Below are 15000 nucleotides of genomic sequence, written 5' to 3' on the forward strand. Positions count from 1 at the left end.
TGTTCACACTGACCCGATACCTGCTCCTGTTCACGTGCGACACACCTATTATTATGTGATTAGCACAACGAGAATTAACGACAAACCCAGGAATTTAGATTTATAAAGTCAGTACAATTAAATAAAATTGACTATATTTTAGTTTAGCACAACAAATAAGTAATTCTCCTGGAAAATTAACTATTATAATTAGTTATTCACAGTAATTCACATTTAATAAAAGTTGTCAATAGAAATGTTAACATTATGAATGTAATGTAAAAATCCCCAAAAAAGTTATGTTATTTTGGTGATTCATTTCATCTGTGACATGTTGACTTGACTTCATTTACACTTTTATTACATAATAAAAAGAACATTTCCATCATTTATATATATTTATATATATGTATATATTTACAGCCATTATTATATTCATGCCATTTCCTGTTCAAGAATCAGATGAGTTCTAAAACCAGAACCACATCACAGTTCTGTGGTTTCTTACTGTGATGCTGCAGTGACTGACTGACACACACGCACACACACACACACCTTTCCTACAGTTAATAAATAAGATGGAGGTGAAACAGCAGAGTTAGAGAGAAGAGTGTGTTTCTGTCCACACACACATTTGGCAAAAAACACATGGTGTGTTTGTGTGTGTGCGTGCATTTCACCAAAATAACTGCAACAGCTCAAAGTGTTAACTCTAACCAGGAGTGACTGCAGGGACATGGACTGGAGGCTCTGTTAGAGAGAGCGTTTAAAGGGACAGTTCTGCCTCTTCAACAGTTGTTGATAAATCAGCTCCAATAGTTTTAATTTCTTAACAACATATTTACTGCTTTATTTCACTGTTGACAGACTTTTCCATCCGGAAAGTGCAGTTTGTAAAGCAGTCACTGTCCCATTCAGAGGTCCATAAAGAAAACGGTTGATTTTAGCAGAGATAAAACACCTGACTGTAGTGTTTAAAGTTTCCTTCATCTCCGAAGTTCAGAAACATTACAAACAACATTTCTAACAAGTCACTACATAAAAATGGTCTGAATTTCATGATATTTTTAATTACCTCCTCATTTTGTTCTAAACAGAAAGTTAGAACAGATTAATTAAACAAGCCAAATAAAAAAAACTAAACTTTAAACTAAACTGACTCTTTCATTTAGGGCTAAACATTTCATTTTCTCCCTTTTCTTTGCAGACAGTCATGGTTTTTTTTTGTATCCCAGGAACTGGACTCCAGGACGTCCACAGCTCAGGGTGAGGGGGTGGGGGTGTGGGGGGGCGACAGTGTTACTTGACCTCGTCGGTGGGGCTGGTGGGTCTGGGTCCAGGCAGCAGAGGGACCGGGGATGTGGCTTCGATTAGGGCGGGGTTCAGGATGATTGGTAGGGACATGGGCGGGACTCCCACCTGCAGGGGTGAAGCGAGCGGCTGCAAGATGAGTGGGGGCTGGGCAGGGGACGGGGGTGAGGTCAGTGGCACTGTCATGGAGGGGACAGTGGGCGGGACAGGTGAGTGGCGCTCTGGTGATCCTGGACAAAAAGAAAGACAAGAGACGAGAGACGGTTCAGTTGAGGTCAGATACATCATAGAATGGACTGAAGTGGAGCCACCTCTCTCCCCCCTTTTTTTTTTTACCTGTCCTGTTGCTGGTTTGAGGCTCTTGTGGTGATGCTGGTCTACTGGGAGTCTTTGTCTCAGCAGCGAGGGATGCTGGGACAGGGAGGGGTGAGGGAGGGGATGGAGACGCCTGAGGAGAGGGTGGACGAGCAGATGGAGGTGGTGACTGTTGCTGCTGCAGGGTTTCAGCTGCAGGAACAGGAAGTGGTTCTGAAAATGAAGAAGATTCATGACAAAACATGTCGGTCAGAAACAAACGGTTACATCTGAACACCAATATTAATGTTCAAATAAAAATCATCACCACTGTTTGTATCATACCGTATTTTCTGGACTATAACTCGCACTTTTTCCCCATCCCCATATACACTGACAACCGCTAGAGGGCGCTCTAGGCTTGTGTACCAGTGTCTAATACTCCTTTTTCATCCTTTGGCCGGTGCGACTTATAGTCGGGAATCATTGTTGTTACCTGGAATAACGGTCTGTTTGAAGAGCTCCTCCCGCAGGTGAGGCAGGAAGCAGACGATTCGTTCCCAGGTGATTTCCCAGAGGTCCGAGTATCCCGTCTTGGAGTCGGCGCTGTGAAAGATCCCAGCTGTGTCCATGACCAGCAGCATGTTCTTCAGAGACTCAGGGATGGCTTCGAGCTGAAAATAAAAACCAAGCAGAACGTTAAACTCCAGCTAACTAAACTCCAGCTTCCTGCTCCAGACACCGTATCCTGACTCACCAGCAGATCACTGGAGCCTGCGTGCATGTACTTGTCCATGAAGTCCAGGATGGTCAACCAGAGAGCAGCAAATGTGGGCAGTGACAGCAGAGGAGACAGATGCTGGAGGAAGACCTGGACAGAAAGAAAGAGTTAGAGAATACGGGGTTAGGGTTAGGTTAGGGGTGTGTGGTGTTGTTTCAAACCTTGGACAGCAGGGTGCAGCCTCTCATTCTTGTCTCTTCCATTCCTCCGACATCTGCTGGACTGATGTTGTCAAGAAGCTTTGTAAGCAGAGGGAATAGAACCTGCAGCCACACAGACCACATCATGTTTAACATCATGTACTTTTTTTATTTCAACATGGATTTTTCAGCCTTTCATCTTCATGTATCTTCTCACCTTGTTGAAGCAGGACTCCCACTCTGCCGCATCCAAGGTCTGCAGATCGTGAACGAGCAGCGCCCTCTGGAGGTAGGTGAGGGCCTGCATGCGAACCTGTCTCCTGGCGTCACAGCAAAGCCACGCGATTCCTGGAGGTCAAACAACAGGAAACAATGAGTGGTGTTGTCACCGACAGCAGCACAGGTTCGACCTCCGTGACTCTGCTCTGGACTGACTTTATTCTAGTGAAAAATACGGCAGTGGCTTCAGTGACTGAAGCAGGCAGTTAGAGTCAGTTGCCAGTAGATGGAGTGCTGGAGTCACCTTTAACCAAGCCTTCTCAGGTGCCGTTCCTGTAAATGTTTACCTTGCAGCAGTGGACACCAACAGCTGCTCCATAGAGTCCGAGCGTCAGCCTCGATCTTCCTGCCTCCGGCCTGCAGGTGGCGCTGCTCCTCTGCCCAAGAGTTGTAAATGCTGGCAGCACGAGTGTGAAGTGTGTGCATCAGGTCTAAAAGCTGAAGCCCCAGAAAAGTCATCAACGTCAAGAGTCAACAACAACCACAACAACATCATGACGTCGCTGATGAAATCTGCTGACTGTGCGGTTCAGACCAGGTGTCTGTACAAGTGTGAGGAGGAACATCTACTACAGAGTTTCCCCTCAACAGGGACAAAGACACTGGACTCTGTCAACCTGGAGGACGCCACTGGAGTCAACGTTCTGTTGACACCCGTGGTCGCCTGATTCAGACGGTCAACATGATGTAACTGTCCTGACTTTGGTGATTGTTTAAAACACTCCAGATTATGAAATGGAATTCTTTCTTTTGTTGCCTTTTGTTGCAGAATCTGCAGCATTGACCTTCGACTGGTCTGGATTAACGTGTCATGTGTTCAAATTCACACTCACACATGTCAACAAACAGTGTTTCCTGTTGTTCTAACTCAGAAATGACACCAGAAATAAACAACAGGTCAGATACAACCAGGAAAAGGTGCAACTGTGTCACTGATCGGACTGTTTGGTGATAAAAGTCTGACGTTCCACCAGGAACCTGGAGGTACGGCCAACGTTCACCAGAACAGCTGGTTAAACGCAGTGTTTGGGAAACGTTCAAAGATCAGAAGGTCAAAGGTGAAGAGGGCTGTTGTACTTACGTCCTGACTAACCTGTAATGACACAGTGTGGTAACTGGCCGGGACGCCCTCGTCTTCCTCCTCGTCGCTGTGGGAACGTGACAGTCGCTGGTTTGAAGCCCGGCCTCCACCTCGTTTGTTTCCAGCCCCGCCCTCTTTGTCCCGGGCCCCAGCCTTTCTCCTCATGCGTGATTTTGAGTCATATTTGTGGCCCTTCTTTTTGTCGTGGTTACGGTAACCTACAAGAAAGAAAAGTTTAAATCTGAAGATAAAGAAGATGTTTTTAAGGACAGTGTGATGAGGTTTGATTTTTTTTTTTATATCCTGACTGGTCGATTTTTATATGTGGTCAAGAAATAATTCAAACGGTTCATGACTTTCACTGGGGTCAGGGTTGTTACTTCATGTCTAAAAGTCTCACCTCCGTTGAGGCTAGCCTCCACAAACACTCGTATCGCTCGCACGCACAGTTCAAAATTCTCTGGGGTGACGTGGGCGGCGTCCCGGACGATGAAGGACAGCGTTTCCACACACTTAATCAGAGACTTGGTGTCGTGGTGACCCAGGTCCTGACCCAGGGTCAGACTGTACTGGTTCACCAGAGGATAATTCAGCTGAGCCTTGGAGCCGACCGCAGCAGCTCTGGACAAGTCCAGGTCGTCCTTACCCACCTGGAAATAAAAAGGCACAACACACACATTCAGGGTGTGTGATTTTAGGAACACTGGGTTCTCTGTGTGTGTGTGTGTGTCACTCACCACCAACCATCCACTGTTGGCCACGTCCACATCAGTGGTGGAGCGGATCATTCTGCTCTTGCTGTGCTCGGTGTAAACCTCTGAGTCAGACGTGTAGCCGCGCTCTAAATGAGTTTCACTGTTATGATGAGACGACAGCTCGCTGTCTGACTGAGCTCCTGTAAAACAATCATTATCATTTTAATCAAAGTCTTTTTGAAATTGTATCATGGATGAGAGGAGTGTTTGAACCTGTGTCGTTGTCTGCCGTGGTGGAGGGAATCTGAAAAGAGGACGGAGGTTTGACTCCGGCTCCGATGCACTCCAGCAGAGAGAAGAGCGTGAACCAGTGGTCAGTGCAGTGGATGTTGGCTGCGTTGGTCTTCAGCAGCTCGTGGAGGCCGTAGGCCACTTCTCTGCTCACCCGGGACAAGACGGGAGGCTTCATCATCAGCAGGAGACGCAGGGAGTGCAGGACCTGAGGGAATAACAAGGAATAAAGAACTTTATAATATTGAACTACAGCCAGATAGTTAAAAAAACACGTCAATACGCAAAGTACACAAAACATAAAACATCTAAGAATTAATTACTGCTAATTTTCTGGAAAGTCTGAAACGTCCTAAAAATTAAGATTAAAAAAAAAAAGAAAGAAAGAAAATGCACTAACTGCTCCAGAAATACTTAATCTATTTAGCAGATTTATCACTAACATAATTCTGGGACACCTTAACCACAATAACCACTGAACTATAGTAGATTAAAAAAAAAACTTCAAAACCTCAAAACAAATACACAAAAAATAACGTGTTTTTGGTGCCACAGCCATTGATCAAATGTAACATATTAAACTAATATCATTCTGTAAAGTGTGTGTGTGTGTGTGTGTGTACCTGTCAGGTAATGTCTTCTCTCCTCAGAAGTCTGATGGCAAGTCTCAGCAGACCAACCACTGCTCTCTCCACCAGGAAGCAGCTCTCGTTGGCATGGACACAAAGGTGGTACAGGTGGTCACGCACAGTCTGCCACACACACGACACGCGGTCCCTGCACACACACACACACACACAGGTGGTCACCTAAATGTACTGTGATCCTCCACCGATGTCACAGCGACTCATCTTCACCTGTTCTCTAAAACGATGCGCAGCAGCATCTCCAGGCAGAAGGCGGCGTCTTCTTCGTCGTACGTCTCTTCATCAGGAGTCACAGAGATCAGAGCCTGAGCAGAAGAAGACACAGTTGATCTAAACCTGCGTTGTCATCCTGTCTACAGCCACTAAGGTCACATTCAGCAGAGCGTCCTTCAAACAACACTGGTTTGAATCACACTGACCTTCATCAGTTCCTGCAGGGACTCCAGCTGCAGGAACTTACTCTCAGTGATGAGTTTCTCTGGGTCACATTGCTGAGAAAGTAAGAAAGAGAAAACATTTTAAAACACATATATCATATATATTTACAAAGTAAAACTTGTGACTTTGACCATATTGGATTTTAAAACCCATCTCAGCACCTTTATACAGACGATGGCCGCCTGTTTTGCCTCCTGGTTTTCTGTGGACGGTCCTCTGAGTCCTGACTGCTCGGCTCCACTCAGTGTCAGCCAGTTCACGAAACTCAGCACCGCAGACTCGCCACTGAAGGAGGAACAATAACAACCGTTAAATAAAGGTGATGAGTTTTCCTTTCTTTAGCAAAGCCAACAATTCTGTAAAAATCATGATATTTTGATTTTATTGCATAAAAATTAAATACCGATTTGATGGTGTCTCCTCTCGCTGAAGAGAAATTTTCCCATTTGGCTCCAAAAAGTCCTCCACCTGAGGAAACAAAGGTGAAAAAAGTAGGTGATTTATTTACTAATGAGGACATTTCTTAATGATTTTGATTCTGTTTCTTAAAACAAGTATTAGTGTTTTGTGGAAGGAGGAAAATATTAGGAAAATCTGATCTAACGGTGTGACATTTGCCCAGCAGGTGGCAGCAGATTACAGATGTATTTGTTAGTTTGGAGCGTTGACAGAGTTCTGACCTCGACCATGGCTTTGGGCAGCAGTTCAGCTCGGAACAGCTGCAGCATTGACTCCATGATGTTCTTCCAGCCTTCTCTCAGTATGTTGCCGTGGCGATGAGCCAGGTCGAACACAGTCTTAGCTGCTGTCTGTGCTTTGGCGTTACCGCCGAAGACAGTCGGCAGGTTTTCTACTGACTGGAGACGGGAGAGCAGAACGACAAATTCTTTTTAGGAATTTGTGAACATGACAAATACAGGATGACAAAAAAATGTTTCTGTACCTCACTGCTCAGTGTAGTGAACTTGCACAGGGATATTATCAGGTTGTCAAAAACATTGCTGAAGCCGTAGTGAGCTGCGACCATTGCACACTTTCTGCATCCAAAAGAAAACCAAATACAAGCTTAGAAAACATGACAAAAACCTAAAATGCCTTTTTTTGTAGCATAAATCCTACAGATTTTACTGAAAAGCAACAACAGTTTTATTTCTAACAATTTACCAAAAAGCTGAAGCGCAGCTAACAATGCAGCAAACAACAAACTGTGTTGACAGCAGGTTTCACCTGAAGCCTGTGATGGCCTTCTGAATGATGTTGTCGTCCAGGCTTTTGTCAAAGACGTAGGAGAGGGCGGCGATGGTGGGACCCCAGGTCATGGTGAACAGGTCGTTGTCGTAGCTGCCGGCGGGCAGGTGTAGAAAACAGCCCTCAGGTGTGGCACCACGGTGCAGCAGCACGCTCCACACGTAGTTCTCCTTCACTAAACCCGTCTGTTCATCTGGCATCACAATTTCTTCATTTCTGCCAAGATAATAATACAGTGTTATGTTTCACTCACATATGTGGCTCTATCTACAGAATATATGATGCGTAAAAGTTGGGTTTTTGTTGTTGTTTGAAGATTCTATTAATTCCTTAAGTCTTTGAGAAACTCTTTTTTAGCTAAAAACGACACAGGAGCTAAAAGCTAAACTAAACTGTTTAAAAGTTATAAAAAAGAATCAGAACAGTTGACTGAAATCACATAGACTGTATCTATTCCAAGTCATGCCATGAACATACTTGATGGCGTTGTAAATGTCCTCCAACATGTCCTGGTCAAAGTCTTTGTTTCCATTCACTCCCTTCAGGTTTTTCTTGAATTGCTGTTTAAAAAAACAGTGCAGTGAGTGGTTTGGAAGAGCAGATCTCCACCGTCAACATGTCAGTCAGTCAGTGCTTCATTAGCTGAGCGTCACAGTGATAATTAAAAGATCCTGGGCTGGAACAGAAGCTTGTTGTGTCATTGAATACACTTTAGCTGAAGCTTTAGGAAAACAAGGATTACACCTATAAATAAACAGAAGCAGCCAGTGATGAGTGACAGCATCGAGGCTCCGGACTTTATGCTACCAGTCGGCAAAAACAGGAAAAAAGAAAACACCAGGGGGCGCAGGAGGCACACGGGAAACTTCAGACACATGCCGGAGGAACAGCTGCAATCACATATTTGTAGGCTGGAACAGCCGACGGTGGATTTTAAAAACCGGAGTGACAATATCTCAGTGACCTCTGACCTCAGCGTCCCTCTGAATACAGCACCTCGTTATAGAACCCATGGGAAAAGGACTAACTTAGATACAGTAGATGTGTTCCTATCAAAAATAACTCAGCGCTAACACATGCTGCGGTTTGGACTCCATCAGCTCAGTCACTGATGTCACTGATGTCCTGCTCTAAAACTAGGACTTACCAAACCTAGAAATGTCAAAGTCTTACGTAATAACTTGAATTTATTTTTATTGTCAGTGTCAGCACAAGAAAGAAGTCAGAAGGATGTTGATTTCAAATTCTCTTCAGTGGTTTTAAATTGGTATTTTCCCTGGTTAAAATGTCATCATGGTGACCTTTAACCTGCTCAGTTACATTTCAACAAAGATAACTGAGGACTTCAAAATATATTGTTTGTCAGTGGCTTGTTGTTGAAGTTTACCAATATAATTTACCAATAACAAAGCTTTGTTAGGAGCAGGATTGGTTCAGGACAAAGACCAGGTCCTCTTCAGTCCTGGTCCTGGTCTCTGTGTTCAGAACCACCACCACTGGCCACAGCTGTTGGTCTGTGGTCTCTGTGTGGTCACAGGGGAATGTCATACTATCAGACACAAACCACGGCTCCTCCCCGAGAGAGGAAGAAAATAGACACAGTGGGGCCCGAAGGTCTGGGACCATTTCCCCCCCAGTACTGAGACTCAGCACACTGTTCTTCAGTCAGAGGACCAGTGTCCATCAGCTGACAAGGGGAGTCCAAACTGTGACTGTGTGTGTGTCTCACCTCCACAGTCATGGGGATGTTTTGCTTGCGGACATTGTGGTTGTGTTGGTCAGTGTTCAGCATGATCACAGCGTAGGCCAGAGCAAAGCCTGCATCGTTGGTCATGAAGGGGGAGCCGTTGACTTTCTACAAAAACAAACAACAATCAGACACAGATGAAGAGGAGTCACGTCCAACACAACTCCACAGTAGCTACGTTAGCTAACGTGTCCGTGTGTGTGTGTGTGTGTGTGTGAGGTTGAGGAAAAGCCTTTGCTGTGAATAGCAGCAGGTCACGTGACCAGAACTATTTTGAGATGTAACCTTTTTGTTCTTGGCTGTAGGCAGTGGAAGCTGACTTTTCACTTTAAACCTTGGTTGTGCCCATGAACTCACATCTACACTGTCTATGTCTTACATGCCAGTTGTCAGTGAAAGTTTCCAGGAGCCTCTGGATGACGGGAGCTTCGCCGGGAAGTCTGAAGGCTTCCAGGTAAAGACGCAGGGCCTCATCGATACGAAGACCCTGGAAGGTGAATGTGCTGCAAGGAAAACATTGTAGAGTTTGATATTGTTGTTTGGTTTTTTATTCTACAAAGTGCAACACACTGTTATTAGTCTTAGACCAGCGATTGTGTTAAACTGTAAGAATTTGATAAACACTCATTATTGTGTTAGTTCAGGTGTTTTACATTTATAGGCAGGAATTTTAGATTTTTTGTCATCTTTGTTCAAAACAATAAAACAAAAGTGACATACTTGACAAAACTGTCCAGAAGCTCCATATTTTTGCGATCGCTGATGAACTCTCCGATCATCTTCTTGTCCAGTCGTGGGTTTTCTCTGAGCCACTGAGCCACCTGGTTGTTATCCATGGGGTTTGAGAGGAGACCTTGTTCCTGCAGGAACTGGATTCCCTTCTTCGGTTTTTGATTAAATTGTTCAGTGCCAGTTATCAACAGCTGTGGACACAAACAAAGGAAGGTTTAAATGTGTCACTGAAACTGTTAACGTGTTCATGAATCAACATGGCTCACCTTTTTCTTTGTTCTTATTCCTAACAACTCCTGGGAGTCAGGGAAACACGAGGAGAATCGTTGGGGTTTCTTTGGAACTCTCTTCTCAGCTGCAACAGAGAATTTTCAATTTTACAGAGGTGCATTTTTTTTCTTCACCAAAGTTAATAAACCCATCACTGTCTCACAGGCACAGAAGTCACAAAATAACAAAGTGAAGCTCATTGACGGAGGAAACTAAACATTTCCTTTGTACTTTGGTGTCTCCTGGACTCCTGGTCTTCCTCGTGGATCACTGAGATAAGGCAGTGATGTTACAGACTCCAGCTGGATTTTGTTGGTTTTGTGTTGTTTTTTTGGAGGATGAGCATTTTGTTAACCTCCCAGATCAAAGCACTAAAATCTCACCAGAATCGGTGTCTTCTTGGTCCTGTCTGCCCAGTTTCATCTTCTCTGCCATCAGATGTCCACTGGTTGGTGGACAAACTGGTCCGTCTTCAGTTGGTGGAACTATCACACCATTGGTTGTGGTTAGTCCGTGCAGATCTGAAAAAAAAGAAAGAAAAAAAACCCCATTGTTAAGCTAGCAATAATTCTTTTTAATATTTGTGATTTCGATGACAGATTAAAATCTTTTTGTGCGTACCAGCGCTGGCGTCTGCTCCACTCTTGTCTGAATTTCCTCCCTCCAGCCTCACTGCTGCTGATGGTTCTTGTTGAGTGGAACTGTTGATCACTTTGGCCTGACAGTTGGCTTCAGTGCTGTCGATCACAGTTAGCAGCGCCTCAAGTGACAGGAGGTGGGTGGTGTAGAGCTGCCCCGACACTGGGAAGGCATTCTGGAAGAGGAGGAGGAGGAGAAGCAGGAGGTGAGATAGTCTTTATGGAACAGGCATGACTGACGGAGGAGTGAAGGCCACCTTAGACAATATTTTGGTGAGGTCTTCAAAGAGGTTGGAGCAGTAAAAATCACAGTCGTAGTTGATGTAGAGCTCGGTGACGAAGCTGGGAATCCTCCACAGCTGCACCAGAGCCTCCAGCGCCAACTCCTTCATCTCATACGGCATCTTCACGTTCTCTGATGTGATGATGTCCATCAGCTTCTTCAGGTACATCTGTCAGAAATCATTCTTATTTTTAATTTGTTACTGAACCACTTATTTATCTAAACATGGTGAAAACCTTGAAGTAAATTCACTGATGTGAAAGAAGTTAGAAACATGTTCATTACGTGACGTTCTCTAACATGTCGCTGAAGTTTTTGTTTAGTAATTCAGTCTCACAGCTGCTCAAATTAAAAACATCAACTCTTTCAAACAGAAGGTTGTTTTGTCTGAAAAACAACAATGTTTTTTTAAATGATGAAAAAAAAAAAAGATGAGTCTTTACCTCAAGCTGAAACTTCAAATGAACTCTCGTACTTTCAAAAAGCAGGAAGCAAACTCGTATTGAGGAGGCGTAGAGGTTCATACGCTCCACATTCAGCAACTGTTGAAACCAGAAAAATAAAATGTAAATGATGAAACACAACAATGTGAACTGATGTTGACCTTGTTGATCTTTCCCTCATTAGTTCACCTGGAACAGATGCCTGCAGAGCTCATCTTTAACCAGAACCAGTAAAGACTGGTAGTTAGCGATGATGTGAGCAGACTTCAGAGCAACAGTCAGCAGCTGCAGACCCACGTGGATCATGGCGTCGGTGTTGTGCCGGTCGTGAGGGTTGGTCAGCGAAATGAGGAAACGGAAAAGCTCTCTGAGACACGGGAGGCCGTAGGGGATGAGGGACGCTCCTGGAGCAAGACCACCCAAAAACATCACCAAATTAACAGAATTAAAACCAGAAGAGATTACAGACGAATGATTTCAGAGACGAACAAGTTCAATGTGTGAAAAAGGGAAAGAAAGACCTCAGTTCACCTGCAGCAGTTTACTGTTTAACTCACAGAGAAAGAGAGAAAAACCTTTGATAACTTTGTTGATTATTGGTTTAGAACAATCCTTCATACCATCTCTCTGTGTGGACTGAGTGAAACGAACTCCTCGGGGGTTGACGTAGTCAATGTCAGGAACAGAGGCACCGCTGTCCGACTGCTCTGTGACCGAGTCTTTGTCCTCGAGAACTTCAGGAATGGACTCCACAGAGATGGACTGGGTGGGTTCCACCTGCCTGACCTCACACTGGACAGACGTGGAAACAAACCATCATCAAAGCCACAGACACAAATCGTCATCTATCAACACATACAGTCACTAACAACACAACAAGGGTTTGTCGGCTCCATAGTGTAGTGGTTGGCACCCCTGCCTCAGAGAGCAGAGAGTCCTGGGTTTGATTCCAAGAGGAAGCAGCACATCTGCTCTTAACACATGAATTTTCCAAATATGGGATCAATAAAGTTCTAAAAAAGTTTTCTTTAAGTTCTGAAGCTACAGCCAGGGTTTTAACTAAGATCTGAGCTCAAAGATCTAAGCTCTGTTTGAACCAACTCCAACTCCTGTACAAGTGCAGGTATAGGTCTCACCTGGGCATCTGGAGCGCTGAGTTCAGCAGCAGGAAGTGTGTTGGCCGCTGGGCCACACTGTTCCAGGTCAGACAGGTCTTCCCTGGACGTGGCTTTAGAACAGGTGTCCAGGCCACTGTCTGTGGTGGTGGGACTGGAGATGGACGACCCAGCACTCGCTGATGGTAAACTGGAATTGGTCAGACAAGGCTCAACAAAAGGAACGCCACCTGAGAGGGAGACAGAGTGGGATCGTGAGTTAATGAACATCTGTGTCAGGAGTGACTAGTGTGAATGTCTGCTACCTGAGATATTGTTGCTGAGCGTGCTGGATTGGGCGGGCTCCATCTGTCCTGAGGGACTTCGCACCATGTGACGAGGTGGTCTTGGCGACCGCTTCTGTTTTTTCCATTTGGACGACTCGCTCATTCCACCAGCACGCATCTTAAGCTACAGGAAATACAGCAGGTCATTCAACCAGTATCAAAGGGCATTGTGGGTATTGATGGAGTTCCAGATAAAATAATGGATGACATTAAATGATCCCTGTGAGGAGCTGCAGAGTTTTAAACTTTTTTTAATAAATGACGTTGTCAGCTTTCCTCCAGGAATCACTTGTTTTAGGAACAAAACACTGAGTACCTCAAGAACATTTACTACTACTCTTATAAATGTCATACTTGATTATACTGTTACTGGGGGCCATAAAAACAAAAACATTGCTCAGAGTTTGGGTGCACTAAAGATATGTAGCAGCCATGAGAAAGCTTATGAGTGGCTCTGTGCACAGAAGCACAAATATATGAAGCAAAAACAAACAAAGTCAGTGTAAACACAGACAAGTGAGAACTAACAAGCACAGAGACGCAACAGAATGAATAACACGTGTACAAACTGCCCTGAATCCTCTGAACCAGAGCCAAATTTAAAAACTCAATAAAGCCGAGGTTCAGGTTTACTATCAGAGAAGAAAGAGAATCTCCAGCCTTATCTGTCTTACCTGCACTCGTTTGTTTTTCCACATGATATTGTAAGCCTCAGAAGAAAAGGGGAGCGGGCAGGAGCCCGTGATTAGTGACGGGGAACATGTTAGCAGTGACACCAAGACACAAACACACTCAGGTGCTTCAGCCACAGACCGTGAATAAGAAATGATGTTGTCTTAAAACTGGACTGTTTTATCGTCGCTCCACAATACTGATGAGTGCACATTCTTTACCATCTGTTTTCCACTAAAAAAGATTGACTGTATATGTATATAAACTGTCATGTTCTGTTTAAGAAAACCTGAATGTATGAATTATACAGATGTCCTTTTCCCAATGAGCACATTTTATTTGTGAGAAAGGATAAAATATTTGGGCACATTATGTTAAGGAAGGAAAGATTTATGGTTAACATTCAAATGTACTCACTTTAGACGTGCAACCAAGTGGTGCAGTGTGCCACGTATTTGAAACAATGTGATTAAGATCTGTGGAATGATGTAAGGTAATGAGGTGACGTTGCCCTTCGCTGCTACATCATTCCTACCTTTTATAATTTGGACATTGAACCTTGGATAATGATCATTTTATTTAAAAGGCTTCAACAGATTACTGAGGTCATTGTGGTCACAACTAAATCTTAAATAATCTACAGGAATAACTCTCATCATTGTTGCAGATATTTTGCTCTCAGGCACATGGTGTTGCCCTCTAGTGGGGATAATTGCTACTACTACTATCCTACTGTTAAGGCACCAACTGACCAGTTACGGGGTTTTGTCCATTTCTTATATACGCTCGGACCAAAACACATGTTTACACACACAATAGCTCTACAACACCAGTACTACAACTAACCATTCCAGTACTATCAATATCAATCCGGTATTTGTTTCTTCAGAACAGGGAGGGAAAGTAAATGGGCGACAAAAGCATGCAAAGAAGCAACAACTGTTGGAACAGCCATTCCCAGTTCAACAGTCAGAGCAAAGACTGATATGAAATGAAGTGTATTAAAGCAGATAAGCAGCCGGTCTAACCACTGTCTCTTATTGTTGACTGTTTCCATCAGTTACTTCATGCAAACACATCAGTAACTGTATGTCCACACCATAGAACATTAAAGGATCAACAACCAACCAACAAATCCACCGACCAAGGCAAAGAAAGAGAAACATTTCCGTTACCTTCTTCATGTTGGCACCAATGTAACTCTTGGCCTCTTCTTTGAACTGTGGGAGCCTGAAATTATATTAAAAAAAAAAGAAAAACAATGTCATGAACCATTTCTGAAAAAACATCTTAAAGCTGACCAGGGTCAACTACTGGCAGCCTGATGACAGCGAGATATAGATATATAGATATATAGATGGCAGATGATATTTATATATGCGTAGGATATATTTATATGTGTGTAGGATATATTGGGCCAACTTTTCAAAAAGCTGTGGAGCAGCTCTTCCACTTGAGAACATCAGAAAACGTTTGTGACTCGAGATAAAACGTTTTTGTCTTTTTTAAGTCACAAACAAACATCTCCAGCAACGTTTAAAGAGCAAATGCATGTGATTGGGTTTCTGTGGACATTACAGCTCTGCAGCA

General features: G+C 43.9%; 1 protein-coding gene across 1 annotated transcript in view; it reads right to left on the minus strand.

Annotated features, from left to right (window-relative positions):
* Positions 1 to 318: 318 nt before the first annotated feature.
* Positions 319 to 15000, minus strand: part of gbf1 (golgi brefeldin A resistant guanine nucleotide exchange factor 1) — a 51683-nt gene continuing 37001 nt past the window's right edge. The window contains 33 exon segments of the mRNA XM_025060546.1: positions 319 to 1520; positions 1627 to 1818; positions 2081 to 2258; positions 2342 to 2455; positions 2527 to 2628; positions 2723 to 2853; positions 3072 to 3222; positions 3878 to 4083; positions 4266 to 4515; positions 4603 to 4760; positions 4834 to 5059; positions 5475 to 5628; positions 5709 to 5803; positions 5918 to 5989; positions 6098 to 6221; positions 6340 to 6404; positions 6617 to 6793; positions 6880 to 6973; positions 7164 to 7400; positions 7662 to 7744; positions 8914 to 9039; positions 9311 to 9434; positions 9652 to 9854; positions 9930 to 10018; positions 10317 to 10454; positions 10555 to 10747; positions 10829 to 11023; positions 11298 to 11396; positions 11487 to 11701; positions 11918 to 12089; positions 12434 to 12642; positions 12718 to 12862; positions 14586 to 14640. Of these exon segments, the coding sequence (XP_024916314.1) occupies positions 1279 to 1520; positions 1627 to 1818; positions 2081 to 2258; positions 2342 to 2455; positions 2527 to 2628; positions 2723 to 2853; positions 3072 to 3222; positions 3878 to 4083; positions 4266 to 4515; positions 4603 to 4760; positions 4834 to 5059; positions 5475 to 5628; positions 5709 to 5803; positions 5918 to 5989; positions 6098 to 6221; positions 6340 to 6404; positions 6617 to 6793; positions 6880 to 6973; positions 7164 to 7400; positions 7662 to 7744; positions 8914 to 9039; positions 9311 to 9434; positions 9652 to 9854; positions 9930 to 10018; positions 10317 to 10454; positions 10555 to 10747; positions 10829 to 11023; positions 11298 to 11396; positions 11487 to 11701; positions 11918 to 12089; positions 12434 to 12642; positions 12718 to 12862; positions 14586 to 14640 (5014 nt within the window). The 3' untranslated portion in view covers positions 319 to 1278.

This window comes from Cynoglossus semilaevis, chromosome 12 (assembly GCF_000523025.1).
Source record: "Cynoglossus semilaevis isolate Cse_v1.0 chromosome 12, Cse_v1.0, whole genome shotgun sequence".
Classification (NCBI taxonomy): domain Eukaryota; kingdom Metazoa; phylum Chordata; class Actinopteri; order Pleuronectiformes; family Cynoglossidae; genus Cynoglossus; species Cynoglossus semilaevis.